The sequence below is a fragment of the Rattus norvegicus genome, chromosome 2 (assembly GCF_021556685.1).
Source record: "Rattus norvegicus strain SHRSP/BbbUtx chromosome 2, alternate assembly SHRSP_T2T, whole genome shotgun sequence".
NCBI lineage: Eukaryota > Metazoa > Chordata > Mammalia > Rodentia > Muridae > Rattus > Rattus norvegicus.
In genome coordinates, this window is record NC_141535.1 from 138,569,944 (window position 1) to 138,594,698 (window position 24,755).

The window sequence follows — 24,755 nt, forward strand, 5'->3', positions numbered from 1 at the left end:
CAGAGAGATGTATAGTCTTTGTCTGCATTTCCAATCCAAGGAAAAATCGTCACCACCATTTAAACAATGACCACTGTATTAGTCGGGTCCTCTGGAGTCACAGAACTTATAGAATGTCTCTAGATATGAAGGGAATATATTGTAATGGCTTACAGTCTGCAGTCCAACTAACCCAACAATGGGCAGCTGTGAGTGGGAAGTCCAAGAGTCTAGCAGTTGCTCAGTCCCACAAGGCTCATTGTTTCAGCTGGGCTTCTGGATAAGCTGGGATCCTGAAGAAGAAGGTTCCACCAGATGTGCTGGCAAGTAAGTGCAAACAGGCAAAGAAGAGTGAGTCTTCTTTCTTCCAATGTCCTCCAGCAGAAGGTATGGCCCAGATTTAAGTTGTGAACTACTACGCCTGAATTTGGAACTTGCGCTGTCCCAGGCTGGCCTTCAACTCAGAGATCCGCTTGCCTCAGTCTCCTGGGATTAAAGGCATGTTCCACCATGCCAGGGCCTAAGCTTTTCATGGCCACTATGCCTCAAGATCTGGATCAAAAGTGTGTGTCATCCCATGTCAAGATCCGGGTCAGAAGCCTTGCATCTTCAGCCTCAAGATCTGAATCACAGGTGTGCCCTCCATTTCTGGATTGCAGTTCATTCCAGATGTAGTCAAGTTGACAACCAAGAATAGCCATTACAAACTCACCTTTCTAAACCCTAAGCTCACCTTCTTCAGCTGCCTGACCCCCGAGGCATAGGTTCCATCCTTAGATCTAACTACACTTGATCCATAAGTTATATGAAGGATAGTGGGTAAAGCTGAGGAGAAAAATAAGGAGTTCTTCCTACTCCCTGACCTCCAATCTTTACAGTTTTGAGCTTTCCCCAAGCCTGGTAGTATCCATGATGCTTTTCCAGCCGTATGACCTGCCTTCCAGCTGACACACAGAAGCCTCCATTAGTAAAAACAATGACAGAGAACCCTCTGATTGACCTCTGTGACATTTCATATGACCTATATAATTTTAACTACTTTTACAAGTCTCCTGTGCCTTGTGTGGATGTGCTAACTGCACCACGTGCCGGCAGCTCCTGCCTCTGACTGTCATGCTGAAGTCAGATGTCCTTTTGTTTTGTGGTTTGGTTGGGCTTTTGTTTCTTTCCTTGTCTCAGGCAGAATTACTTGCCAGCATCCATTTTTAGTGAGTCACAGCTGCCTGTAACTTGCTCTGAGCCATCTGACGCCCTCTTCTGGCCTCTGCCGTCACCCTCACTCACGGAGAGTCCCTGGACCAGTTCAAAACGTTTGAAGCTTAAGACCAGGTTACTGGATACCATCTAGGAGTTCCTTCATGAGCCTGGATTCTCTCATCAAAGTCCCCAGTGCAGGAGGATGTTAGAGCAGAGTCAGGCAGCCATTGGGGGTTCAGCTGAGACCTGACCTGTGTATTCCAAGGAACCTTGGAGATCTCAGGGCCCTAGCTTTAAATGATACAGAGAAACTGACCAGGAAAGCCCAATTTAGTCATTGATACCTGATTGGAAAAGCACAAAGTCACCACCAAGGCAAAACAAAAACAAAAACAAAAAACATCCCCTCCCCCCAAAAAAAACCAAAACCAACAACAACAAATTAACCAAACAACGAACAACCCATCAGCTTTCAGATCATTTATGCTTTCCGGTAGCCTCTGCCTATTCTCCAGAAAAACAAAGAACCACAGATTCATTTCGGGAGCATTCATTCAGCCAACCTTTTCCAGTGGTGTGCAGACATTTCCACTTCAAGCTGTCCGTCAGTAAATGTGTCTAGTCCCTCTAAAAGGGAAGGCTGCTGTATTTTGGTTGCTAATTCTGAACATTACAAAAATTCTGATGGTTTCTGACTTATACCCATTTCTATAGATTTTGGTATCTGAAACCCAGGTAGGAATAAATGCATGGCTCCCTAAGGGACTCAGGCTTAGTCACTACTCAGAAAACAGCCAAGATGGCTCATAATTTAAAGAACCAGACAATAGGTTTTGAAAACTTGAATTCTTTGCCCCTGCAGGCTGGGATGCCCCTGCCTTTTTTCTCAGTTCCTCGCAGCAATTTCTGGCAATGAAATTCAGCACTTCAAAAAAAAAAGTCGTTGTTTTTTGAAACAAGGTTTCTCTGTGTAGCCCTGCCTATTTGGGAGCTTTCTGTAGGCTGGGCTGTCTTAGAAGTCACAGAGATGTGCCTGCTGCATCTATGTTGGGATTAAAGTTCTTCTCCATATAAAACCCATGTGAAGTAAGATTTCTTGATGTTCAACAGCCAACTAATCCTGGGATTGTGCTCATTTCCTTTAGAGGATTCTCCATTTGTTATAGTGCCTGTTAGTGGTGTGCCCCTGCTAGACACCATTGTGGAAATTGGTCAGCACCACCCTGGTGTTTTTTATATGGCATTGATGGTTTCCTGTTGTCTGCTGCTTGGATGTTAGTTGGTCCAGAAAACATTTTAAATTGAATTGGTCTTCGGGTATATTTTTGAGGTCTGGGTTATTTCTCAGAACTTGATCCTCTTCAAGAGGCAAGAAGAAATGGACCATTGAAACATAGTATCAAAGGCTAAAGGAAATCCCACCTTTGAAACAAAGTATCAGAGGTTAAAGGAATCCCACCTTTGAAACAAAGTATCAGAGGTTAAAGGAATCCCGCCATTCTTTCTGGCTTTGCTTTGCTTTTCTATGCTTTTATGTCATACTGTCATTTTTATTTATGGCTGTCTATTATGCCTCTCATCCTTATTCTATTATTTCTAATCATATCTTTTCTAATCACAGTCATTTCAGAATCGTGTTTTATAGCACCACCCTGCTCTTTGTTCCTGTATACTCTGTCTTTTAGAATGTTATATTTTGCATTTGTTTATTTGTTTATTTATTTATTATGTATGAATGCACTCATTTTAGTAAACAACTATATATTTCAGTCTCTGGTACTGCAAATGAGGTCAGTGTTACAGGAATTTTTGACCCACAGATGGGTTTCAGCTTGTCTGTAGGTAACTCAGTTCATTGACATAGGTTTCAGAGAGCTACTGAAGTTTTATGTAATTTTTACATGTTATGTGATTTTAAATTTTTATTTACTCATGCATTTATTTTCAAAAGAGAACACTCATAGCATTCAAAGACATTCTTGATGTTTGACGATTTAGCCCTTCTGGCAGACAGCATTGTTCATCTGACCTTGGAAAGTATAATGACCTGAACCCTAAACTCAAGACTCCTCAGGAGCCTCAGATCTCCCCAGGAAGAATGGAAACTGTAAAGACCTAATTCATTATCTGTGAAAATTGCTTGCAAGGAATGCTATGAGGAAAACAAATAAGTCTCATGCACAGTTCTGACTTTAAGTCACAGCTATGAAAACGTGACCTGTCTTCCCAGTGAGTTGACTATCTGTCCAGCTACATCTGAACCAGTTTTATCTGCATTGCATGGACAGAGCTCCAGGATATCACCATGTTTCCATGTTTCTCAGACTTGAGAGTTGAGGTACTTAATTCTGGACTGCCTTCTCAAAAGTGTCTGCAGTGGTGATTTGAAAGAGAAATGTCCCCTATGTGGTCACATACTGTTTAGGGAGGTTATGGAACCTTTGGAGATGGGGGCTTGATGGGGGAGGTACATCCCAGGGAATGGGCTTTAAGGGTTTATAACCTCGATCTACTTTTAGTTCTTTCTGCTTCCTGAATACAGATGAAAAAATGATCTCTCAGCATCCTCCTGCTTCTGCATTGGCCCCATGCCTTCCCAACCATGGCAGACTGAATCCCTCGGAACTACCAGCCCAAATAAACCCCTTCTTCCTTAAGCTTCTCTATAGTTGTGATATTTTATCACAGCAACAGAATGGTAACTAATACATCTTTTTCATCAACAGACTTAGGAGACACCACAGAGGTGAGGGTTTCTGATGCCCAATTGACAAAGTTATCTAGCATAAAAGTCAGGGGGTATTTTCTTACCATTTCTCTCAAGATTTTCTAGAGGCTTCAGGTTCCCTAAGCCTGGATCTCATCCGTTGTGACACAGATCCACTGCCCTTGCCTTATTGACCTGGACTTTTAAGTTTCAGCCCTAGTGGACTGTGGGAGGCAAGAAAATGCAATGAAGCTCATACCTCGTGCACTGCTCTGAATAATACAGTCTCCATGCCAGCCTAATGTACTAGCCTACAGGTGGAGTAAAACCTCAGCTTTTTGTCTCTTTTTACATTACTGTTCCAATACTCTAAGTACTTTAAATACTTTAAAAACACCTCTGTCCAGACAGTCGCATTGCTTTGTAATCCAAAGAAGACACAGATAAAGTGCACAGTCTCCCCTACAATACAAGTACTGCTGTCAGGAAAATCTTGATCAACACAGAAGCTTTCTTAATGGACATAGCAGTTGCTGGACATGGATCTTCACTGGTGAAATGTGTGCCTTCTTAATCAGATAAATCTTTTAAAATGAACTTTCACTGATAAAGATACTTGAGACTGAAGACTCTTCCCACCCTGTCATGAAAGGAATCTGGCTTCCATCTAGGAATAGAAGCATTAGTCCAACCATGAGTGATATTTAGATTGATCAACATGTATGACATAAGTTCTGAGCAATACGAACCTATGTGGCCACGGTGGTGAAGCAGGCTCACATAGAGGCTTGGAAGAATCAACTCTGGCTCGTGGGATATGAAGCTAGGAATCTCCACCATCTACAAGGGAAGAAAAGACCAGTGGGATATTTGGGGAGCTTTGGTAAAGGCAGTTTCATTACCAGGAAACAGATAAGAGTACTGCAATAACCATGTCATCTTTAGTGATGAAGTCCAGCCATGGCCTTCTGCTTAGATCAGCATCCTCCACTTGATCTGTCTGTCTGTCTGCCTGCCTGCCTACCTATCTAGATCTATCTATCATCTATCTATCTATCTATCTATCTATCTATCTATCTATCTATCTATCTATCTATCTATCGAGACAGGGTTTCTCTGTGTAGCCTAGGCTGTTCTGGAACTCACTCTGCAAACCAGGCTGGCCTCGAACTGAGAGATAGACCTGCCTCTGCCTCCCCGGTGCTGGTTTAATCTTTAATCGATCTGTGCCACCACCGTCTGGCACCATTTGATCATTCTTAAAGGGTCTGTCTAGTCTTTTTATTGAAGGATGTGTGAGTGTGAATTGCCAAGGGGAACCCAATCCTGCTTGACCCCTGCAGTATTTGCCAGTGGTGGCTCTCACACACACATTGGTGGCCCAAACACAAAGAGCAACCTCGAACAGTCTGACAAGCCACATATCTTTTGTCTGCTTCAGTTTGCATTGATTCCAAGTCTCGCTGTGTAGCTCAGGCTAGCTTTGAACTTGTGATCTTCCAGCCTTTCTGCTTTCCAAAACCTGGTATTACAGACACATGGCTCCATGCCTTGATGGGTTGTGTTATACCTGCTTGCTGGTGCTTGTTTGTTAAGTAAGTGTATGTACAGTGGAATTCGGTCTGAGGCTTGCTTTTATTTATATCTTGGAAACAATGTCTTTGAAAATGATATTCATCGTCTGTTAGATTTTTGAGGTGGGTATTGGAATATACCATAAGGAATCACAAGATTGGTCTGACTGGATTTGGTTTAACTATATTTCTTTGATTTGCCTTCTAAGCACGGTGAGGTTGTAGAGGAAAACCTCCAAGCTGGGGACAGATCCTCCTAGCTGGGGACAGATCCTCCTAGCTGGGGACAGATCCTCCTAGCTGGGGACAGATAGCCAGTATCAAAGCCCTGCCTGGAGCCATTGGATTCCCAATAGCTCAGTGCCTAAGGAGAGTAAGCCGACTCCACTCTGTGTTCAGTGGAGATGTGACACAGACAGGGTGGATGACTGCTGCCATCACAGTTGAATGCTGCCTCTCTTTACATGGGGTCATGGCAAAACTTCTGTGGGTCTCACCAAGCAACAGCACTAAGAGACAGACTTGGGGTTTTCACTCTTTTCTTTGGGGCCATTCAGAAATCAAAGAGCAGGCTTTCCCAGGAGGACTCTGCCTTTATGAAAATCACCCCCAGACAGAAACTAAAGGATGATCTTCATGGTCTTTATGGCAATAAACTGAAGGAAGCCTTGCTGGTTATTTTAGCCATTCCCACCTGGAGATCGGCTTCTGTGTCCATTCACTGTGAGCACAAAGGCTGCCTCTGTTCACACAACCAGTGACACCAAACAGCGGGTATCTCTAGTAAAGCTTTTAGGTTACTTCAGTGTTCAGGGGCAAAGGTCAACAGTGCACGTGATGGCAGATGCCCAGCTGGTTAATGACAAAGGTAAAACTGCATTTAATAAGAATGCTGCAAGGATGTATGGTAACAGGTGTGTCTAATGTGTCCACAGGGCACCGTGTGAGTCAGTCCACACATCCAAGCCTCACTGTATTTATAAGGAATGTTTGGGGTTCTCTGGCATGTGCACTAGAGAATGTTGGGTGGCCAAGGCATCTTTAACTTCTCTCTGGTGATTTTGTGGGTCTTATTTGTTTGCTGGGATGGAGGGATGTAGAACCTCTATTCGATGTAAAGTGCAGAAGGAAGGACTCTAGATCAATCTGAGACCAAAGAAAATCAAATAGAGGAGTTGTAACGAGGTTACCTGGGGAGTCTGAGATTTTGAGGAATGAATAGCTTTGTTCTATGCAGCCATGGCCACATCATCACCTGGTTACCCAGTTCCTTGTCCCACTGAGTGTCCTCCCTAGACTCACTGAGTGTCCTCCCTGAGTGTAGGATCTTTCACTTGGTCCTTCCCAGCCAATAGATTCCTATCCCCTCCCTGAGGCCATGTTCACTTGGGGAAGAATTGCATGCAGCTGGTTTGGAGGAGTGACTCATACTCTGGTAACGATGTTATGAGCCTCTTTCTGGGAGGCAATCAACAGTCAAGACCCTGGACCTCCCTGCTCCTTTTTGTCTATGTTATCTTCTTGGTTTACTTCTTGTCATACATGAGTATCTCCTAAGCCAAATGCCCAGGTTTTCAGGAATTTTGCTGTGCCAGATTCCACATATCAGCACATCTGGGTGCCTTGACTGTTGATTGCCTCCCAGAAGGAGGCTCATAGCACCTTTACTGGAGAATGAGTCGCTCCTCCAAACCGGCTGCATATACTTCTTCCCCAAGTGCACATGGTGTCAGGGAGGAGATAGAAATCTATTGGCTGGGAAGCACCAAACTGGGCATCTGACTCTGCGGCTGTCAAGGCAAAAACACAGCTCTTGTGTCCAAGGGGACGAGAATTTATTCTAGAGCCAAATTTGAGTGACCCAGGCCTGGAAAATACACAGCGAGATCATCTCAGGTCCCATATTCCCACATGGAAGCAGTTTCACGGACTTTAAGAAAAATAGCTGCAGAACACAGAAAGCTATAAATAAGGCAAATTTAAAATACAGTATTGAGTAGGTACATCAGAAAGGAGGCTAAAGCAAGATGGAGAAAGCTCTACATAGGCCTCAGATGCTATCTGACAACATTCTTAGCAGACAACTAACTTCCACCAACTCAAAAGTTAATAGATTCCAGAAAGGTTAATCTGTGGATGTTAGTTCCAACGGAGGTAAGCAATGAATGGCTCTTCAGGGGGCTAAAGCTAGCTCAGATAAGGTAGCCAGCTTCTGGTCTTGCAACATTCCAACCGTTCCACACCACCACAGTTCTGGTTAGTCAATTATTAGTCTTTGCAGAATGAGCTTTTTTCCCATTTTCATTCCCTCAGCTAAGGAGGAATTATCATCCAGGCTGGGTGCAGACTTCCAATGGGGCTTCTTTAAGACCACCCATCCTCCTGCCTAAAACCCCCACTATACCTAATTGCTCTGTAAAAAGGCCTAATAAGCAATTTAAATTGACATGAACTACACACAGTCATCTCTAGCTTTCAGTGAGAATGATCCCAGGACCCCTTGCAGACACCAGTCTCAGAGAATGTTCAAATTCCTACTGAAGTTGGTGTAGTGTACTCACATAGCCTCCCTATATTTCCTGTACATTTAATTTCATCTCCAGATGACTTATAATACCTGCTCCAATGTAAATAACCCTGCTAGGACACTCCGAGGGGGATAAGGACAGGATATGGCACACATACATGTTCATTGTGCACACCACTTTGCAGGTAAGGAGTACCTTGGTTTTCAGTTAAATCAAGTCTGTGTTTCCAAAATCAGTAGATACCAAGGCCAGACACAATGTCCAGATGTCCTAATTTGATGATTCAGGCTTATCCACCCTGCCCCCCCCCCCCCACACACACACAACCTTATACCTTCTTGCTTCGAGCACGTAAAATTACTTTAAAGAATGAAGATGTTCAGGGCTGACAAGAAGTCTCAGTGGTTAAGAACACCTAAGGTTCTTTCAGAGGACCCAGGTTTAGTTCTCAGCTTCTAGTTCTATGGGATCCAATGCCCTCTTCTAGCCTCTGTGGGCATCGCACATTATGTACATGCAGGCAAAACTCCCACACACAAAAATAAAAATAAATCTTTTTTTAATGAAGTCCAATGTTGCAGTTCTGTTTATGCCACACAAACACACACACACATACACACACACACACTCTGGCTCCTGTGTTGGGACACACATTCTTAGATGGTGTGCTATTTTGAGAGGTTAAGCCACTTCTGACTGGCTGGCATGGGTAGGTGGCTGGAGGCAACCTTTGAGGGTACATCTCCATACACTAGTTCTAATTTGTCTCTCTCACCTTCCCGTTCTGTCCCCCTTGAGGGGCTTTGCCATAGGCTTGCGATGCCAAAGAACTGCTAAGCCACACCTTCCCCATCAAATGGACTGAAAGCTCCAGAAACCAGGAGCCCAAAAGAATCCTCCCTCCCTTAGACTGCCTCTGTCAGAGGGTTGGTCCTAAGCAAGAAGAAGTAGCAGATACAGCACATAGTCCTGGTTGTATAGACTGTGTAGATAAAGAGTCAAGAGTGAATGTTTCGCTGCAATTAGCAGAGACACTAGCCTGCTTTAATGTGGGAGTCAGGACATTATATACCATAAATCCAGCAGACTAGCAACATGCTCAGGAGAGCACTTTTGTGAGATCTTGGAAAGTCATCAGTGTCCTGGACAACTGTCCTCCTGATTAAAACACAGAAAGTGGCCTAGATACAGGGCTAGCAAGCTGTGGGCCAAGTCTGCTCTACACACTTCTATAAATTACATTTTATGGGCAGGCAGCAATGCTCACTGACATACTTGGTATCTGTGGTTGCCTTTGAACTAAAATTTTTACTGTCTGACTCTTTCCAAAATAAGATCGTCAGACTTGACCTGTGCCTTCCTTTTCAAAAATGCCTTTAGTGCTAAAGTCTGTGGCTCTGTGATATGCTCACTTAGTGGTAGACATGAGAGAAAAAAGACAAAGGTCTTGGAAACAGAGGAGGGATGCCCTGGTTCTGTGCAGGTCTTGAATTTAAAGGAGGCTCTGTTGTGTTTAATTCTGTCACAGTGTCCACCCTTATCCCTGCTGCCTTCCTTGCCTGAAGCATTTGCCACCACCACCCGGGGACCACTTTGGTTACACATAAAAGTCTATAGCTGTTCTGGGTGGAGCTCATGGGTTCCTTGTCTTTCAAATATGTCAGCTAGGAAACACTCCTTTCATTCTACGGAAAGCATTGTTGCCCACATAGAGTGTAAATCTATTTCACTTTGCCAGACTAGAGAGGCTTTGTGAGGAAAATGGGCCACCTGCCCAGGTGCTGCCCCTCTGTGGCTCCTCCTAGGGGGCTGGATTGGATCTTGTTCCCTCCTACCTTGGCACAGAGAGCCTGCACACAGGTCTAATTGACCTGTCACTTCACAACCAGATTACAGGAATAAGGCTAGAGTGTCTTCTTTGTCCCGGGTGATTTAATTTGTCAGCTGTTGGCTCCATTGACTGTAGTTAGCTGTGATTCCCTTAGACAGGATGCAGTGAGAGTGCCGGGACCATGGAGATGCTAGTGGTCACTCTCTTACACTGCCACATATGCCAGTGGAATGTAAGGGAAGATCAATATTTTGATTCAGAAATTTTTAGAATAAAAATGATCCATGGACTATAACTGTTGCTAAATTGTATAATACTTGGGTAACACAGACACATGTCCCTGAAGTTGACACCTCCACCCACTTTGGAGAAGGAGTGGTCATTCTGTTAGGTTTTTATTTTGCATGTGGTTCATGCTTGTGTGCCCACCCACATGTACATGTATATGCATGTATGTGCATGTATGTGTGTGAGTGCAAGCGCATGTGTGCATGTATATGAGCATGTGTAGGAGTGTGAGTGTGTGTGCAAGAGTGTGTATGTACATGCACATGCGTGCATATGTGTATGGATGTGATTGCAAGCGCGCATGTGTGCATATGTATGAGCATGTGTGTGAGCATGCATGTGTGTGCATGTGTGTGCGTGTGTGCGTGCATGTGTGTGCATGTGTTGGGGTGGGCAGTGAGCTGCAGTGAGCTGCCTGTCTACACTCCCACTCTCTGACCCCAAGCCTGAGTAGTAAGTACAAATGCTATGCTCTGCTTTATGTGTATCCTGGGGAGCCAAGCTCAGTCTGGTATGTGTGGTAGCACTTTACTGATGGAGCTGTCCCCCAGTCACATTGTTTATCAATTTCTTTCTATATAGATTTGCAATTATGAACCCTGCCCCCATTTGAGTATATCTGTGGATATGCATCTATAGCTCATTTTATTAATGAAATTTGCTTAGTTTTGATTTTGAAATTATTCTATAAACACCACACATATCTTATCCATCCTTTGTCTCAACATGCTTGCAAGAAAAGGCGGGCAGGGTCTGTATGAAGGATTTGGAGAGAGATACCTGTCTTTCTGCAGTATTTAAGTCTATAGATTTCTTCTCTTTCCATTGATCCTTTGCTTTTTTTTGTCTTTGTTCTTCAAAAAAAAAAAAAAAAAAGACAAAGGTAAGACGTGCTTCTTCTCTACCCGAACTTTACATTTACATATTAGTACACTAAGGCTCAAAATGTCACAGTGAAAGAGAATGTGATTTGAAGCCAGACATCTTACAAAGTCCTGACTTGGGCATCTGTGACAAGGCATGCTGGACAGTCAGTAGTGTCCCTGTGAGGAAAGAGAAATATGCAAGGATGCCCTGGAACTCCTGTTCCCATGGCAGAGCACAAGATGGCACGCCCAGGATGGACAGATGGGTGGGGTGGGGTGGAGTGGGGTAGAATGTCAGTCAAGGTTTCATTAGGAAAGCAAATATTCAAAGCAACTAACATTATACAAAAAGAGGAGGAGGGGGAGGAAGAAGAGAAGGTGGATCAAAACGGTTTATGTAGTTCACACCTTTGGAAGTTCAAGACTGAGTGAGCCTACTGGTTTGGAGAGAGCATATACACTACAGAATAATCACATTTTAAACTAGAACAAGAGGCTGGGCCACTGTGTTCCTTCTAGGGCCTGCAATAGCCTAAAGGCTTTCCACAAGAACCTGTTCCACCACTTATTCATGTTAGCCACATGATAACTTTCATTAACAGTAACCCACAAGGGACAAACTTAAGCAAGTGGTGCCTGAACCATACCGAATGCCAGGTAGTCCAATGACCTGGGTGACCTGAGTTTTTCTGCTCCATTCTGTGTTTAACAAAGCCTGTTGGACCTGACTTCAGGCCCTGCGCTGGCTCTCAAGGCAGGAGCTAAGATAGTCTGTCTCTGTCTGTACAACTGAGTGTGGAATTGGAACAATCCTCATGACCTTCATCGTAGGATCAGCGTCAGGATGGCTAATGGCAGTGAGTTTAGAGCATGTCAAATGCTAGGTTTTCAAGCAAGGACTATCTGAATTCCACAAGTCAGTTTACATTAGACCTGGCCTCTTATTGTAGAATAAGCATCACACAGTACCACATAGCATCACACAGCATCACACAGCATCGCCACATCTTGAACAGAGTTGCGGCCATTACCAGATAAATACCCCCAGCAAATCAGGGACATCCCGACAGTCCTTCATAGAAGGAGGGGATGGGCAGGAACGTTGATGCTCCTCTGAGATTCTTGCCTCCTGTACCCAGGGACCCTCAAGGTGTAAGTAATCCTGCCCCAGCTATAGTGGCTATTAATGTGGGAATGTAGCTTCCATTACTAAGGGGAAAAGGTGACTTTATTCTGGAACTGACTATGAGAGTCCATGATCTAGAAACAAGGATTTGGGTTAACCCAGATATCATACTCCAAGCAGGAAATATTTTCATGAAAATATTTCTGCATGAAAATACAGAAGGAAAGAAAGTTATGTCAAGGCACTTTTCAAATACTTGGTGGACACAGAGGGATGCTGGTTACAACAGGACAGGACAGTCTCTGCTGCAGACCTCAATTCTTAGCTTTTGGGTTGGTGGAAGTCAGTGATCTGTTAATGTTTCAGTTGATTGTCACAAGGTTGACGCAGAGGTCAACAGTGAGTGCGGGAGCTATAGATAGCTCAAGATAATGTTTTTGCAGCCCTCCACAAATGTCAACCCTCCATAAATGTGAGAATCAATCTACTTTGTGTACTCTTTGACATAGCTGTAGCCTCTGAGTTCTTCTATTCTTGAGTTCACATGGCAGTCTCAGGAGATAGATTAACTGGAGGGGAAGGGGTACCATTTTGCTAGACTCTATCCAACAGTTACCTAGCAACAGCTTGCATCTCTATCCACAGGTAGAGCCAGGAGTCAGGTGTATAAAACAACCACTTCTTAGTGCTCTCTCTCTCTCTCTCTCTCTCTCTCTCTCTCTCTCTCTCTTCTCTGTGTGTGTGTCTCTCTGTCTGTCTCTGTCTCTGTCTCTGTCTCTCTGTCTCTGTCTCTGTCTCTGTCTCTGTCTCTCTCTCTCTCTCTCTCTCTCTCTCTCTATGTCTCCCTCCCTTCCCCCACCAATAAATTTTCTTTATATTAGATCTGCTAGTGACTTGATTGCTGAGGGCAACACCTGGGCATGGGCCTGCGGAGACGCTTCCTCCCACCGTATTATACTGGTTTATAAATCATAACAGGTGCAGTCTATGCAGCTCTCAGGAGGTCACCTTGGCTCTGGTGGGACTTTTGGAGGATTATTCATATTGCTGTTGTCCACTGCCTGTAACCATGCTTCTGTGAATAAGCCTGATAAAACTGGTCGGTTCCCCAACCTAGATTTGGTTGAGATCTGTTATTGGTGCTTTACTTAGGGAGAAGAGATAGTCACTCTTGTCTCCCCAAGAAAAACTAGTACAGGGCTTGATACAAACCCTACCATCGGGTTGCCAAGAGAGTGCCCTCTGTGGTATAAGTGGCTCCATGATTAGGTGCTAAGTCCTCAAAATGCAGATCCTTAACAACCAGATGCATTCTAAGTGGACATGGGGAGAATCTTCTACAAAGACGGGAGAAAACCAAAGGGTAAGAGAAAATGTGACATTTTCCCTCCAGCATGCAAGTTCCAACAAAGCAGCTGCACCTCACAAGAAGAGGAGAGTCAGCCTGGACCTTCCTCAGATAGCATCTGGCACAAAGAGAAAGTTCTATGATTAATTTAACCCAAGTTCACGGCCAAGTATGGCACTTGCTGGAGATATGGGGGAAGTTACTCATCTTGCAGAGGACTAGATATCTGCATCTGAGAAGTGAGAATCCTGTTGAGAAAGTACAAATGGATTTGCATCCCTTATTTCCTAAAAGAATCTTAGATGAAGAGGAGAAAATGAGGGGCCCCTCCCTGTTTAGCCCCTGGCGTGTGGTCTTCCTCCGACAACTGTTACACAATTATAAATGTTAAATTTCTACCTGCAGCCCTGGCACAGTGTATGATATATACTCCTGGCACAAATGGGTATCGGTTGCCTTCGGGGATCCTAGGCACTTAACCAAGTACCAGAATACAGAACCAGAGTCCAGCCAATGCAATCTCATCTGGAGTGTGAAACGGGAGTTGAGCTAATTCGTGAAAAGGTAGAGGTTATATTACATAGTCGAAGATGAGAAAGAAGATCAGGAGAACTCTAGGAGGCGGATCCAGTCTTTTAGTTCTTCTCTTGTCTCTTAGTCCTCCCAAAAGCTTCGCAAATAGGACTAAATTGAATCGCCCTCAAAAGCCAGCCACACCTTGCCTCGCCCTGTCCCCCACCGGAGCTGCCCTGGAACGCTGCCAGTCAGCCTTTGTCTGTGGACTTGGCAGCTGGCTGTGCTGTGCTGCTTTCTGTCCCATTAACCTCTATTTTATCCGTCAGGAGTGGTATTCCCCATTGTTGAAAGCAGCAATTTGCCAACAGGCAGGCTTGGCATCCTGTGTGATGGAGCATCACGGAGAGCAAGGAGGGAAAGCTTAAACAGATCTGCTTCTCTAATTTCCTGAAAGATCACAGACCAAACTTGCCCTCTAGTAAAATGCTTTCTGTTTGCATTATAATAACAAGCGTTTATTGCCCTGAGGAGGGGGGAGAGGCCAGGAGAGAACGGCCCCTATTTCCTGGTTTAATTTGGTTCCCTTACAACTCAGCATAATCCTGCTATTTAAAACATAGGAATTTAAAGACCTCCCCTTTGCTAATGGCCTAATGTATCCCAAAAGACATTTTTCTTCTGCGACTGTGAAACACGGTGATAATATCTGAGTTACCAGTGTTGCATGTTGGGGTTTAAGCATAAAATCATGATCAGAGTAGATTTTCTACTTTCCCTTACCTTTGAACAAGTCTGGGTTTTATTGTCAAGTCTACAACCAGCAGATCTAATCCCTCATACACAGTTCTAGAAAGTGCAACTTTACATTCCTCTCTTTATGAGGAAACAACAGCAACAAAACATAAAAACAAACAAACAAACAAAAACTCCTCCTCTTTCCCATTAATATATTCACTCACATATTCACTTTATATCCTGATCATGAACCTTCCTCTCAGTCCCATCTTCCCCTCCACCTCTGAGAAAGGGGAGGTCCACCCCAAGTATCAACCCACCCTGGCACCTCACATTATTGCAGCACTAGACATGTCCTCTCCCACTGAGGCCAGACAAGACATCCCAGTTGGACAAACAGGATCCACAGGAAGGCAACAGAGTCAGGGTAAACCCCTCCTCCACTTGCTGTGGCTCCTGCATGAAGACCACACTGCACATCTGTTACACATGTGTCACCAAAGAGCCCTTGTATGTTCTTTGGTGAGTGGTTCATTCTCTGAAAACTCCCAAGGGTCCAGGTTAGTTGACTCTGCTAGTCTTGTAAAGTCCCTATCCCCTCCAGGTTCCTCAATCCTTCCTCCGACTCTTCCACGAGAGTTCCAGGGCTGATGTTTGGCTGTGGGTCTCTGCATCTGATTTGGCTAGTTTGATAGACTCCTATTTTCTTATTTAATACAAATACTACAAAGTACTAAACCACCTTTGAAACAGTGGTTATTTAGTTCATGAGTGAGTAAATGGAGTTCTTTGTGTCTGAAAGAACGGGATACTTTTCTTTTAAAGCAAACGAAATCTTAGTTTCTCATACTGGCCCTTAACCAGTTACGGAACTTTAATCACAAAGCTAACATGGCATGTGTCAGAGGACATATTTTTTTTTAATCCTAAAACGTTTTGAGAACCTTTATTTACTTTCTACCCAGTGTTCATTCACCTGATCTCCTGGGTTGACTGTGTGTTTTAAGAAACAAGGGGGTGATAAGTCACAGTACACAGGGCCAAAACAAAGAATGGAGTTTGCCCCAGGAGGGTGGTAACCTCACAGGGGCAGGGCTGGTATGAGGCAGATACTACATTTGCCTCCACCCCCACCCCTGGCTATCTCTTCTCTGCTCTATCCTTAGTCACACAAGCTAGCACAGCTTGAGTGGGGTCATTAAGCCCTTGACAACTGAAGACGTGTCCCAGGCTCTCTGATAAAATCAGGTGTCACCCCCACTGCTGGTTTGCATCCAGTTCGTCAGAGCAGACCTTCAGGTGGACATTCAAGGACCTCTGCCAAAGTGAGCTTGGAAGAGAACTAAGTCAGTAGTGCTCAGAGTGCAAGCATAAGGACCATGTGAAGGACCTGCCCTGGGAGAACCATGCAGATCTCTGGGGCTTGCTGACCATCTGCCTTGCCTACTCAAGTGAGCAGTGGGCCAAAGAGAGAACCTGACTCAACAAACAAGGTGAACAGCTCCTCCTGAAAAGTAGCAATCAAGGTTGGCCTCTGGCTCCCAGATGCACATGTGTACGTAGGTACCCATGCAGGCAAACACACACATGAAATGTGCAATGGAGAAGGCAGGCAGGCAGGAACACACCAAAGGTGGTGAAGGACTAAACATCGAGCATGGGTACAGTTTGATGTAAGAATCAGCTGGAACTTTCAGGTGCTCTGGAAGATTCCATATGGTATAGAACCTGTCCCTGTAGGACTAAGAAGCCACCAGCATTGACCCTGATAGCCAGTTCTGAGTCCCCCATTGACTACAGTCATGTCAGAGACAAGCACAGCTATCTGAGTAGAGGAAAGTTGTCTCTAGTCTCTCACAGACCTCTGAGTGTGTATGTGGTACAGTGTAAGTTGTTAGAGGTCAAATACAAACAGATGTTGGTGACTTGTGCCTAGAGCCAGCCAAGAGAGCCAGAGGACTGTGGTGCACGATGCTATCAGCTGCAGCTCCCTGCCAGCTAAAGGCTCCTAGAGTTGAAACTTACCAACTCCTGTGCAAGAAACAATTAGAGTGATATCACCCCTCGCCCTGGCTCTGAGATAATCGGCCCTTCAGTGGTTCTCTTTTATCATCCTTAATAGATGTAACATACAGCCACATGCACATCCTCAAGTAACTACCCAGGCCAGGTATGCTTTCCTGAGAATGTCTGATAATTAATATACTCAGCCTTCTGCATTAGGTCGTAGGACCATGCATAGGTCAATACCTGTTAATAATGAGCGATGGATCGCCGTCCTCATTATGCGCCCTGTGTGGAGCAGAGAGACCACACATTCTGCTGACTCTTTGAAAGGTTCTAAACCACTGGTTACTCTGAGCTGCCTACTAATCCTCCCTCCTAGATTTATTTAATATGGCTAACGAATCATTCATAGGGGCAATGGTTCCCAAGACTCACAGCCTGTGGTTGTCAGTAAATGTGGTCATGAAGCAGGGATCCTGTCACCCTTGAAAAATGCTCCCCCCATTGACCAGTATGAAGGAGGGTCACTGTGCCTCGGGACCTGCCCCAAGCTGGAGATTTGATCCTTCTGAATATATTATCCTGTTAAATACGGCACAGCCTGTGGGAGGCAGAAATGCATGCTTGGGTTGGAAATTTTCCCTTTAAAGTTCAGTGCCAAAACAGAACTAGAGTTACTCTTAAAATAAAATCTCAGACTTTTCTGGAGCCTGGATGCCTGCCTGCTTCCTTCCTTTCTGTTTTTCCTTTACCTTGCTTTCTCACTCAGCAGTGATTTACTGAGTGTAGGGGTTGGGTCAAGCTCCATGGGGAGACATATGGGAGGGGAACAAAGGCATGCAAAGATCACCCCCACTTCTTGAAACTTCCGGTCTGAGAGAGATGTCTGCCTTTGTTCTCTACCACACCTCCGCCTACAGTGCTAAGACAAGGCAGGACCTCACACAGCTGGGTCTTGTACATGGGGCAAGCTAGACACCGACTGTAACTATAGTTAAGACAGTTGGGTGGCCGGTAGATCTACTGTCTTTGTATTTTTGATAGTGAGATATTATTATTATATTATTATTATTACTATTATAACTATTATATAAATGGACAGAGCTAAACTGGCTAACTTGAAAAAAAGGAACACGGTTTTCTCTGAGATTGGTATGTTCCATACCTGTTAGATCCAAGTGTGTTGGTGTCTGACATAACACGTAAGCAAGAAGAATAAAAAGAGGCAGCTGCCTGCTATTGGAAGATGATAAAACTGGAGAAAAGAGGGATAGGTTCTGAATATGCAGCTCAGGCACAGGTACTTGCCAGTGTGCCCGGGGGTCCATCCCCACCACAGCTTCCCATCTCCCCAAACCCCCATAAAGTAAAGGAAGGCTGTAAAAAGGAGTAACTAGACCTGAGAACAGAAAGGACACCGAGCAATGGAAGAGACAGAGGGCTCACGTACTGTGCATACACATAGAATAATTCCGATGTCACTACAAAACAAGATGGCTGCCATGGCACCTCAGGCCTCTAAGGCCAGCACCGTTGAAACTGAGGTGGAAAGGCTGAGTTGAGTGACAGTCTGGACCATGTACTCAGACCATTTCACAAACAAAGGCTGCCGTCACCAAAGTTCACAAGCATGGAGTCCCACTCCACCAATCCCAGGTAGACTATTTAGACTTTTTGATCTTGTGCTGGTTTGAACCCTGTCTCCAGTCCTGGATAATTAACATGATCTTGAAGGCACTTGTTTCCAGTCTCCTTGTCAACTACACCCCACCTCACAGTACGGTGAGAAGAATCAACCCAGCGGGCATATGGTGAAGAAATGTAATCTTTTAGGGTTTCAAGTCTGCCATTACTACTCTGGGCAGTGAGGATCTATTTGGGCCCTGGTCTTGGTGTTCTTGTCTCCATGGACATTGAGCTGAAAGTGGGTTTTGGCCTCAGGACAATCTGGGAGGCCTTGTTTTCTAATTTAGGTCACAGAGCGCAGGTCATTCGACGCATTCCGCATGTGTCACTGTGCCTACTAGAATGTTGTCCTTCCAATGGGCCCCCTCCTCAGGAGGACCCTTCCTCTAGTTTAAATGTTGCCCTGTCACACTTTAATATGCATGCGGGTCTGGGCTAAGATGTCAGGTGAGAACAGATGCCATCACTGCCCCTGTGCTTGCGGTTCTTAGTCCGTTTTTGGGGTAGTCTTTAGTCCTAGCTGGCATGTGGCACTGAACCAGGGACCTACGGAGATGAGTACACCCATTCCTCTATCCTTCCTTCTCATGGTAGCATTCGCTGCAAGTGAGGACTCCTTGTCATCAGCGGATCTGTCAAGGTGCACACAGTGGAAGATAAACCATCCTCCTCAGAGGCATCCTCACCTTGTCTGCTTTTCTCTCCTTGCTCTGTCCTTAGGCAAGTGTGAAATCGGCTGGGCCTACTACTGCACCGGGGCCGGGGCTGCAGCTGCCATGCTGCTGTGCACATGGCTGGCGTGCTTCTCAGGCAAGAAGCAAAAGCACTACCCCTACTGAGGCCATGAGGAGCAAGCTGAGGAGAGGACAGACACCAGAGACGGAGGGGCCCGAAGCATTCCGCGACTTTCACAAGGTGGAATAGTGGTTGTAAATGCAGAACAGTGTTAATGTAATGAGATTTGGTTGAATCTGGAACATTCTGTAGGAAGGGAGGGTGGTGGGGACATTGTCAAAAGCATGGAGAATAGGGGACGATGGACCAAAGGCTAAAACATGGCAGGACATTGGTGTTTCTGTTCCACAGAGTAGCGTTAATGTATATCACACACAGCAAATCTATATATGCAAACGAGGATCTCATTTTCGTTCTCCTTCAAAAAGATGAGGACTAGGGGAGTCAAAAGGGCTAGTAGAAACAGTATTATCTTAGGAAGCAGGATGAGCACCCTGCAGACATTCCCTGTAGATGAGGACTGAGCCTGAAAGCACATGAGCACGTGCACACATATGCACACATATGCACACATGTGCACACATATGCACAGGTCATATGCACACATCATATTCACACATCACATGCACACACCATATGCACAAGTCATATGCATACATCGAAAGCATACGTCACACACACAGGTCACCACGCCACTGCACAGGGGGTCAGCTGTGTACTGTTGCTCCTGTTTCTTTTTTTAAAATATACATCAGTACAGCATCATCGCCAAGCATACATTGAGCCTAGTCCATGGACCAATATGCCACTGTATCAGTATTTTTGATGTCCTGCATAAACCATGCCCACAGCATATCTTTGGTGTTTATGCAGATCCTTAGAGGAAAGCCTTCGCATTTCAAAGACACCCAGTAGTGATCTGAGTAGCTTCTGCTGTAGTAACCTTTTGAAGAACAGGACAGCTTTTGTCTCCTGTAGGTGAGAATTCAGTTGCAGATTTGAGAGTGAAGAGAGCTCTTTCTCCATTTATTGGATCTTCTTTTCTTTTCTCCATTATTCTACTGTGCTATACCACAATTATTTCAATATTCATTTTGTAAAGGGAAAAAAAAGTACTATTTTGTTTGTATTTGAAAGCTCTGTGAATAAATTCTCTTTGATCAATACCTCCCTGAGTCGCTGAGTCTTAATTCACTTACCAGGTTTGCCTAATCTCTTAAGTAAAGTCTGTCCACCATGGTGGGCAGCTCTGTAGGTCTGATTTCTTCCTCAAAGGCCTCCCTTAGTCCCTTCACTAATTATTCCACCAAGCCCTATACGCACAGAGCGCATGAAAGGTGTCTACTATACTTTTAGCTAGATTCTCTGCCACTTTGCCTCATTTGGAGCTCAGTCACGACAGATTCTCAGAAGAATTTCAGGACTGTTACACATAAACTTTGGAATACAGGCAGGGTTCCAACATGATCTAGGACTTCAAGATGGACATCACAAGCAGTATGCCACATGCTGCCTTCCCACTGTCCAGGGGGTGTTGGGTGTGTTCTGAACTCCAACTCTGGGGCTGCTCACCCTACTCCCCCCCAAGGCTCTTGGCCACTTGAGCAGTACCTGTCTCCTACTGTGGCCCCAACAGTAAGCCTTGATTTGAGGGGAAGCCTTCCATCTATCAATGTCTCCCTAGTAGAACCAGCCCTTTCAGGAGCAAAGGTTGCATGTCAGATAATGGATGCATTCTGAATTAAGGATTAGTTATTGTGCATATCCCTAAAACGCCACCCTCACCGTGGTCCACCATGCGGCTGGCCTCCACGCTAGCTTAACTCAAACAGCACGGTTTTCTGTGTCTCTCCTCCATTCTCTTCCTCCAGGCAGCTGCCAAGATTTACAGCTGCTCCAAGGTTCCCCTCTTGAACCCTAATAAAATGGTCCTCTCTGAATAAACGTTAGCTTGGCTCGATGTTCAGAAAAAAAATCCATTCAGTTTTCAAACTACATACACATCATGTTTAGAAATTGAACGTTCTTCTATCTATGCATGGAAGTATTTTCTGTAGTGTGCACACATTTATCAACTTAACCTGAATTAGCATTGTAGTTTTCAAAGTCCACCCTGCCTCTTGGCCCTTCCCCACCCACTAGCTACTCATCTACCTTACAAACTATATGACCTTTCCATGCCCCACATCCCTAGCCCAGGCCATGTCCAGTCTGTCTCTTTTTCTCTCTGCTCTTCTAGATACCTCTAGAATTATGTCTCTATCCACAATATAAACCTTCCTCCTAATAGAGCAGCCATTTTGGCTTTCTTTTTCTGCACTCTTCTTTTTTACGCTAGTGCGATGGCCCAGCAGATAAAGTAGTTGCCACACAAACAGGGCGACTTGAGTTTGATCCCTAGAAGCCATGAGACAGAATTAGCTCCTGAAAGGTGCCCTCGGGTCTCTACACACATGCATGCACACCTGCCTTCACATGTACAGTAATAGTGATAAATAAAACAAACCTAACAAAAAAAGAATTTCACAGGCTGTTAGGTCAGCAGTGCAGTGCTCGGCTGACATGCATACTCTCCCACTCTGAAATCTCACACACACTACCCTGGAAGTTCGATCCCCAGTGTCCTGCTCACCTTCTCCTACACAAAAGTATGTGTGTGCATTCACGTGTGTGTGTGTGTGTGCATATGTACACACATAAACACACACACACACACATATAGTTATTCTTATCTTTATAAATCAACATATACAATGAGAGTGAAGCAAACCTAGACCAAGCTACATGCTCGACAAAACGTCATATACAGAATACATTTAAAACTATTGCCGGTGAATGATTTTCAAACTTTGGTATTTTAAATGAGCAAAACCTTGATTAAGTTGTTTCTAAACATTTGAAAGACAGTCAACAAAATCAAATGACAAGAAAATGGACGCACAGCACCACGATGGGGTCACAAACCACATCCTAGGTGAGTAAGAGTAAAAGTACTGACAACCCTACACACTGAGGGGCCCGCGGCTTCACAGTTAAAGGACAACAGGCACAGTTCCATCCACAATGTTGAGCATAGGAACATGCACCCTCCTGGGTATTTGTACTCTCAAAAACACAAACAAGAACCTATGGCCACAAAGTGACTGTGGAAGAATGTAGAATAACCTGATTTGGTCTCACAGACATCATGACGGAACCCAAGACAGAAGACAAGGTCGTATGTTGACAGAATCTGCAGCTGGAGCTGGGGAGGGAGAGACGCTCACTAAATAATCCGCTGCCCTCAGCCATTCAAGCAACCCCAACTAGAGTCTCTGGGTCACACATTCAGAAAGAACAGGAAGGCAAGATGGGGTGGCTGGGAAGAAGAAGGGGGTCAACAGGAATAGTAGACAGTGAGTGAGGGAGGCGAAGAGGATCCGCATGGGGGGGCGGTGATCCTGTCAAAACCATAAGGAATGACGGCAGTGGTAACTTGAGTATGGTGATAGCTGCCACCTCGGCTTTTGGAACGTTGTTTCGGGAGAACAGGAATCCAAAGCTCCCCTCAGCTGTAGAGCAAGTTCAAGACCAACCGGAGATAAAAGCTTTTGTCTCAAAAAAATAGAAGCAAACAGAAGCTGGTGGGATGGCTTTGTGGTGAAGAGCACTTGCGCCTCTTGCAGAGGACTAGACTTCCAGTACCCACATTGCCTATGTGATCTGTCACCCTCTTCTGGCCTGTGCAGGTAATGCCATGTATGTGTGCACACAGGCATACATACACACACGCGCGCGCGCGCGCGCGCGCACACACACACACACACACACACACACTCACACTCACAAATAAAAATGAAATAAGCAGACAAAAAGATGGCAACTATTACTACTCTATGGGAGTGGGGACAAGATATCAAGTACTAAGGATATGGGAAACTCCCTAGGCTAGCAGACACACCCAACGTATTTTGTTCGAGGGGCACAAACGCTTGCCAAAGCCCATGAATTTGTTCTCATGAAATCTGCATGTTATTGGAGGATGAAGAAGAGCTTGAAGCACTCTGTGTTCCATGGGAAATAAAATTTACACCTGATCCTGAGGGCAGCAGAAGGGTTTGAAGTAGACGGTAAAGAGGCCTAAAGAGCCTGTGTGTGCTTACTAGATTGCTGGGGGTCAGGGAGAGGGAAAGAAGCAAGAGAGGAAGGGAACAGATACTCAAGGACTTGGTGTGGTGCCTGCAAGGCAGAGGCCCAGGGAACAGTTGAAGACCAAGGCCTGAAGCTAGGGACACTTGCTGGATTCCTGTGACTGGAGAAAAGGGGAAATGGATGCAGATGAGGCTTTAAACTTTAAGGAACAGCATCACTGAGCATCAGACCCTTCTGTTACAGTGACACAGCCTGAACAAGCATAAGTGAACAGCCAAAGTCCCTTTCCTGCCCCACATTGTGACACTGAGCTAACTACTCTGTCCTCGTCTTTGAATAGCAAGCAGCATACTCTGGGCTCAGCTCAGTAATCCATCCTATGCCTCCATCTCAACACTCAACGCTCCCCCGAAGCACACCTCAGAGGCTCTCCACCTCGGCCTGCACATCAAATGTCCCCAAGCTTACCTGAAAAGGAACTCTGCTGCCAGGCCTCCAAACTATGTAAAAAATATATAAATACTAAAATAACATCAAATTCACCATTAACTTGTGTGCTCCGTTACTGAGCACTTAAATCTCAGTGTTTTAGGTCTTTTCTACATCACTGGTTACCTAGGCAACCTCACAGTGTTTATGGCTTTGATGACATCATTTATTAAGCCTCCTGCTCACAAATGTAGCATCTAGACTTCACACACACACACACACACACACACACACACACACACACACACACACACACACACACACATCTTTGCCCAAACCCAGTCTTTTGCCCAAACCAGATAGCTTCAGTTTGTCTGTCTGTTGTACTTCTGTGGAAAAAGTTAGTACTGCCAGAAAGCTGTTGACCTTGTCACTGTCCTGGTCTCGTATATGGACACTATGTTAATCTGCTTTCTTATGATTGATCTGAACCCAGACCAATCTTAACTTCAAATTCTGATTGGACCTCTTGCCTGTTCTTAGGATGTTTAGGTAGGGTAAAGGTGACAAGCATCCCACCACAAATGCACTACTGCCTGCGATGTTATACCTAGAGGAAGTCTTCAACAGTCTTGTGCCTGGTCATTTATTTGCAAGTAAGCACAATGGCTGTCCACGGTCAGTCCCTTTTCTGTAAGCTTGAGCCTTTGGAAGGCACTCAGACTGAAAGCTACGCTGTAATCCAGAGGCTGGATTGCCTGGAGAGCTAGGATAGAACCAAACACAAGTAGAAAAAAGGATTACTAACAATATTCTCCCATAATCATAGATTGGCACCTAGTCCAGTTGTCATCAGAGAGGGAGGCTTCATCTAGCAACTGAGAGAAACAGATGCAGAGAACCACAGCCAAACATTAGGCAGAGCTCGGGGAATCCTGAGGAAAAGGGGGAGGAAGGATTGTAGGAACAAAAGGGATGAAGGACACAGCAAGAGACCCACAGAATCAACTAACCCAAGCTCTTAGGGGCTCACAGAGACTGAACCAACACCCGGGGAGCCTGCATAGGGTTG

General features: G+C 44.9%; 1 protein-coding gene across 1 annotated transcript in view; it reads left to right on the forward strand.

Moving 5' to 3' along the window:
- The window catches only part of Lhfpl6 (LHFPL tetraspan subfamily member 6), a 205,066-nt gene extending 184,778 nt beyond the window's left edge, over nucleotides 1-20,288 (forward strand). The window contains 1 exon segment of the mRNA NM_001109183.1: nucleotides 19,109-20,288. Within this exon segment, the coding sequence (NP_001102653.1) occupies nucleotides 19,109-19,227 (119 nt within the window). The 3' untranslated portion in view covers nucleotides 19,228-20,288.
- The last annotated feature ends 4,467 nt before the right edge of the window (nucleotides 20,289-24,755 follow it).